Below are 6,000 nucleotides of genomic sequence, written 5' to 3'. Positions count from 1 at the left end.
AGAAGGCCCCTCCATTCCTAGTTAGTTCTCTCCTCATGCTTGTAGATCAGATGTAGCTCTCAGCTACTGCTCCAGCACCTGGCTGCCATGTCCCACCACGACGGTTACAGACTCTAGCCCTCTGAAACTGTGAGCCTCCAAATTAAAAGCTTTCCTTCCTAAGCTGTCTTGGCCATGCTGTTTTTTACAGCAGTAGAGAGGCAGCTAAGACAGCACATTTAGGGACTACGCTGACATTTCTAGCTTTGGTTACTGTATGCAGAGTGGCTAGGATGATTATAGGAGGGGAAGGTGGGCCCCTTACTCTAGAGCCGGATTCCTATCGTGTTATTGCTGGCCCTCCTTCCCTCTCCTTTGCTGCTGTTTACCAAGATGAGCAGGACACCGCGGCCAATGGCGCTCTCTGTTGGAATAACAGATGTGGAATTTGCATTTAGAATAGAGAAAGAAGCACAAGAGACAGCAATGTTTCATATGTTAGTGTTAATATAGTTTATTATGTATTTAAAAAAATAAGGCCCTCTCTCCAAAAAGCTTCGTTTGCAAGGACAAATGGCAAGCGCACATTGAAAAATAATTATCTCTGAATCTTTTTACTTGCAAAGGTTCAGGTGTAATTTAAAAAAAAAAAACAACAACAACTGTCCTTCTTTTAGTTGAATAATTTCCTTAAAAAATTGCACCTTATAAATCTTCAATCAAATTAAAGTTGGATTACATCAAGTGGCTATGCTAAATCTATTGAGTTTCTTTCTGGAAATGTTATGAGATAGTCACCTGGAAATATTCAGAGCTTTAGAGTTTTATCACTTATGGCATTATAAATGTCCTCAGTCATGGGCACATAGGTTTTTGCTGTGTCATCCATGAAATACAAGGCATCTTTGATGACTGTGGGATTAAAGCCCTCTTCCATCAGGGTCACTTTCCGGTGTTTAAAAGTCCCAGTGATCTCAATGGTATCCTGAAAAAGACCAATCTAAGTGTTAGTGGTGCTTTACAGTAAGTTAGGATACAGGCTTAGTTAGGGTGGAGATGGTGGAGATTGGCAGCATGCTGGTTTCCTTTGTTGTGAGAGCTGATGAGTAAGTATTCACACTGCCATTTGTAGAAGCTCTACATGGGGGCCCTAAGTGAGGGATTTGTTTTATTTCCTTAGAGTAGTGGTTCTCAACTGGTGGGTTGTGATCCCAACAGGGGTCACATATCAGATATCCTGCATATCAGCTATATACATTACAGTTCATAACGGTAGCAAAATTACAGTTATGAAGTAGCAACAAGAATAATTTTATGGTTGGGGTCACCACAACACGAGGAACTGTATTAAAGGGTCACAGCATTAGGTCACCACTGACTGAGAGCCTTAGAGGCCCCATGTGGAATGAAGAACTGTCAACAGTGTGCAGACTCTGAGCAGAGAGAGGGGCCTCTGGTAAGGCGGGCTATCCCAGCTGTGCGTGTGCTGTGGATATCGCTGTGTATAAATAAAATGCTGTTTGGCCAGTGGCCAGGCAGGAAGTATAGGCGGGACAAGAGAGAAGAGAATTCTGGGAGGTGGAAGGCTGGGTGGAGAGATACTGCCAGCCGCCGCCATGACAAGGAAGATGTAAGGTCAACTGGTAAGCCACGAGCCACGTGGCAAAGTATAGATTAATAGAAATAGGTTAATTTAAGATAGAAGAACAGCTAGCTAGAAGCCTGAGTCATTAGGCCAAACAGTTTAAATGATATAAGCGTCTGTGTGTTTATTTTGTAAGTGGGATGCAGGACTGCAGGGGTTTGGTGGGACCCGGAGAGAAACTCTTCAACTACAGTGGGTGGAAGCAGGAGAGGGGTCATTTGTTCACAAGGGATTCTTGTTTTCCCAGTCGGTCTATCTGGTAGGCTAAAGACTCCCTTCAATGTTATGAGACAGGTCTGAAGACAGTTCATGTTCCTGTCTTTACCAGCTGCATGCAAAACGAATGCCAGCCCTTTATGGGCATTGACAGAGGTAGCCCTATGCACTCAACACTACTCAGGACCCTAGACTTTGTCAAGTCTTCAGTTACATAACCACAGGGCTCAAAGTACTTAACGAGGACTGAGTCAACTCCAGTGACCGCTTGACACGTCCAAGTTATGACGATGCTCAGTTAAAATGTCCCCTATAGGAAGGGGTAGGGCCTCAGCAGATTTTGTATTCTTTAGAATTGGGAACAACATGGCTATGGATGTATCTCAGTGGCAGAGTGCTTGCCTAGCATAAGAAGGTTCTGCATGCTAGCCGAAGCACAGAAAACAGAAGAGTAAACCTGAACCGGCAATGTTAGATAATTAATTTTTACTTGAAGTGTCTTTGACACCTCATCAAACACTGACTTTGTTAGTTATTTGCCAAGGCTACAGGTGAATAAATTGGCCTATTGTTTCAGTGGGCAAGAGATTTGGACCGAATTTCTGTGTGCTCTATTTCTGGTATTTCCCTGTGCTTACTGAAATACAGAACTTCTTTCTGAATTCTGTCCAGTGAGTATGGCAAAAGTTTGGCAAATGCGGTCAGCATGGGAGAAGGGGGCGATTTCCTAAGAAAGAGCCTGGGAGAGAATTGAACTTAGAAAGTGTTCTCACTTGTATTCTCAGGAACCGAGGCCTCGCATAGCTCGGCAGGTACTCTGAGATGTGCTGAAAGAGTTTCTTTCCATTGAACTCATGGTTTTCTTTTATCTTGACTGAGGCCATCCCAATTCGACCCTCGTGACCTGGAAATAGAATGAGAAAACATCAGCTGGTAATTTCACTCATGAGGCTCTGGCAGCTCAGAGAACTCTGGACGGCAGCAACCACAAACAGTAGGTTTCTTTAGAATAGTTCCGATGATTTTTGTTTCAAACACATATGTCCACACTGTTCTATGATGAATGCGTGATAACTAGGAATTTTAACCAATAGTTAAGTAACAAAACTGATCTATGCTGACTCTTTAATAGTTGCCATGATAGCCGGGTGGTGGTGGCGCATGCCTTTAATCCCAGCACTTGGGAGGCAGAGGCAGGCGGATCTCTGTGAGTTCAAGGCTAACCTGGTCTACAAAGCGAGTTCTAGGGCAGCCTCCAAAGCTACAGAGAAACCCTGTCTCAAAAAACCAAAAACCAAAACCAAAACCAAAATAGTTGCCATGGCCTATACTCAGTGTATTCTTACTTAACCACAGCAACAACCTTAAAAGGAGGAGCAGATGTGATCCCATCATTTCTACGATGAAGAAACTGAGATTTATAGGCATTCAACAACTTGTTCAAGGTCACACAGCAAGGACCAGGCATCATCAGAGACTGATCCAGGCAGGTTGGCTCTGACTCCTGTGCTTGCGGCCATCACTATTATTCTTAGTGAGCTGTACAGAACTGACTAGGACGCCGACTGAACTGGTAGCTAAAGGGAATTTTTTGTCTGTTTTATTTTCTGATTCCAGCCAAAGGTCTTGCTCCACCATCACGAATAACTGAGCTGGGCTTGTCATTTAGTTTGCAATGTTGGGTCCGACATGTGCTGTGGGCACAAATACTGCTTTGAGACATATTTATTCACTCAAAGCTCCCAACAACTTCCCTTCTCTGTGTTTCAGAGAGGCTGCAGGGCAGAAGGGTGGAGACAGGCACAGGAGAGCAGCTGTGTGTCCTTCCGTTCATTCCCAGTACTCTCAAGGGAGCGTACCCCACACAGAGAAAACCGACCTCGACAGCAGGGCTGTTAGTGGAGAGGTGATTAGAACAATTACCATTGTTTGCTTGTGAGGACAGTAGTAATTAGGTATTAATATATATTCTACCTGATCCAGCAGACCCAGTGGGAGTCCGGGTCCACTTCCCTGAACTACTTAGCTGTAATCAGAGAGGAAGGAGCCGTCCTCCGTCACCTGGGCCCCAGCGTTTGCAATCTCTCCCATGGTGATTATATGTTTACCTATTGCTCTAAAGAAGGCAAAAACAAAAGGATATTTTTTTTTTTTAAAAGAGAGGTGCTTCCTTATTCAGTTTCCCTCCGAACTGAAGGAGGAGGGCAGGGCGCCAGCCTCTTTTCAAAAGAGGGGTCCCCTGAGCCAGATGGTGGTGGTGCACTTTAATCCCAGTACTCAGGAGGCAGAAGCAGGTGGATCTCTGAGTTTGAAGCCAGCCTGGTCTACAGAGTGAGTTCCAGGACAGTCAGGGCGGTTGCATGGAGAAACTCTGCCTCAAAAAAAGGAAAAAAAAAAAAAAAAAGAAAGAAAAGAAAAAAAGGAGGGGGCTCATACTTGCCTCAGGAACTCAGATATCCCTAGTAATTACTCTTGGAATTATGGGGGAGCTGAAGCAGCAGATATATTCTGCACTGACTGGCTCTGACCCCTTGCTGTGGTAGTGACAATGCCTGACCCAGAGGGAGGTGGGCCTGTTGGTTGTTCTTGAGTAATTCAGCTCCAGGAAGAAGGTTTAGGCTAGGGCTTGAGAGTTGTATTGTCTAATATAGCACCCACTGCCCACACACAGTTATTAACACTAAAAATCAATTATGATTAAGAGAAAGGAAAAATTCATTTTTCCAGTTGTACTTGCCTTATCTTCTGTACTCAGCAGCCATGCTGTGACTGTTGGCTACTCCACTGGGTACTTTCATCAACACAGAAAGTTTTACTGAGAACCAGAAGTTCTAGAGAGTACTGGGGCTGTTCTTGTGTGATGCCTGAATTCTGGGTCCCAAACTAGACGTTCTTCTCTGGTGTGAAGGTGATAAAAGGCTCACAGTCACGGCCGGTGCATGCACACCTGCTTGAGAAGGGCCTGCTGTGTTCCCAGGCTTGGGTTAGCTGTCTACGATGGCTAGGATGCCAGATGACAGTCAGAGTGACACTGAGAACATGGGGCTGGGGAGCGGGGGCATTAGAGTTCATCTCTAATCTTCCACTGCTCTAAGAATTCTTTCAGAATTCTCAGATGGAAGAGGGTCTAGCATCTTTTTACATGCCCAGCTGGTGGTCACCCAACTCTGGAAACAAGTCCATTTGACGATTGGTCCTTCTGCCTATGGGGATGATGTTCTCTTCCTGATCATTTAGACTGTTTCAGGTGGGCTACTGAACAACACTGAACACAGATCCTCCCTGTTCTGACTGCCCAGGGAAGAGCTTTTCCTTCTTCTATGCCCTGACTGCCAACCCTAACTGACAGCTCACTCAGGAGATTCTAGATCCCAATTCTAGAAGTGCTGAAGCATTAGCTCTGGGATTTACAAACTTCCCCAGGTGACTGTGAGAATGGCCACGTCTTGAGAAAGGCTTCAGTGCTTTTCATACTTCAGTGGGATTTTTGTTGTTGTTTGTACTTTTTAAATTCATTTTATTTATTTATTTTCAGATTGGACCTCACTATGTAGCCCAGGCTAGTCTGGAACTCGCTACCTAGCTCTGGCTGACCTTGAAGTGACTTATACTTCAGTCCACTGAGTGCGAAGATCACAATTGTGTGCCATTATGCCTGTATTTTTTTAATTGCATAAAATATGAAATTCATCATCTTCACCACTTCAGTGGTGTTTAGTATATTGTCCAATTACCATACATTTTAGGACATTTTCATGGTGTCTAAATAAGATTTGAATGTTGTGTGTGTAGAGGAGGGAGAGCTAAGAATCCAACTCAGAGTCTGTGAACGCATGCTGGGCAAGCACTCTGCCACTGAGCCATGCCAAGCCCCTAGCCTAGTGTTTTTTTTTTTTTTTTTAAGATTTATTTATTTATTATGTATACAGAAGCAGGTGCCAGATCTCATTACAGATGGTTGTGAGCCACCATGTGGTTGCTGGGAATTGAACTCAGGACCTCTGGAAGAACAGTCAGTGCTCTTAACCTCTGAGCCACCTCTCCAGCCCCTAGCCTAGTGGTTTTTTAAGAGTCACTAGAGGGATTTTAAAATGTTCTGCTTCCTGGACCCACCCACTAAGCAAATCTGAGTGGACCTGACATAGTACAATTTTAGCAAG

The 6,000-nt window shown here is 44.4% G+C and overlaps 1 protein-coding gene across 1 annotated transcript in view; it reads right to left on the bottom strand.

Annotated features, from left to right (window-relative positions):
- Positions 1-477: 477 nt before the first annotated feature.
- Slc27a2 (solute carrier family 27 member 2) overlaps positions 478-6,000 on the bottom strand; it is a 39,994-nt gene continuing 34,471 nt past the window's right edge. Inside the window, exons 9-10 of the mRNA XM_036186292.1 lie at positions 2,614-2,744; positions 478-964 (exon numbers count right to left, since the gene is read on the bottom strand). Coding sequence (XP_036042185.1) covers positions 788-964; positions 2,614-2,744 — 308 coding nt within the window. The 3' untranslated portion in view covers positions 478-787. The remainder of the gene's footprint in view (positions 965-2,613; positions 2,745-6,000) is intronic.

This window comes from Onychomys torridus, chromosome 4, assembly GCF_903995425.1.
Source record: "Onychomys torridus chromosome 4, mOncTor1.1, whole genome shotgun sequence".
NCBI classification, from domain to species: domain Eukaryota; kingdom Metazoa; phylum Chordata; class Mammalia; order Rodentia; family Cricetidae; genus Onychomys; species Onychomys torridus.
This window is presented reverse-complemented; position numbering and strand designations above follow the sequence as displayed.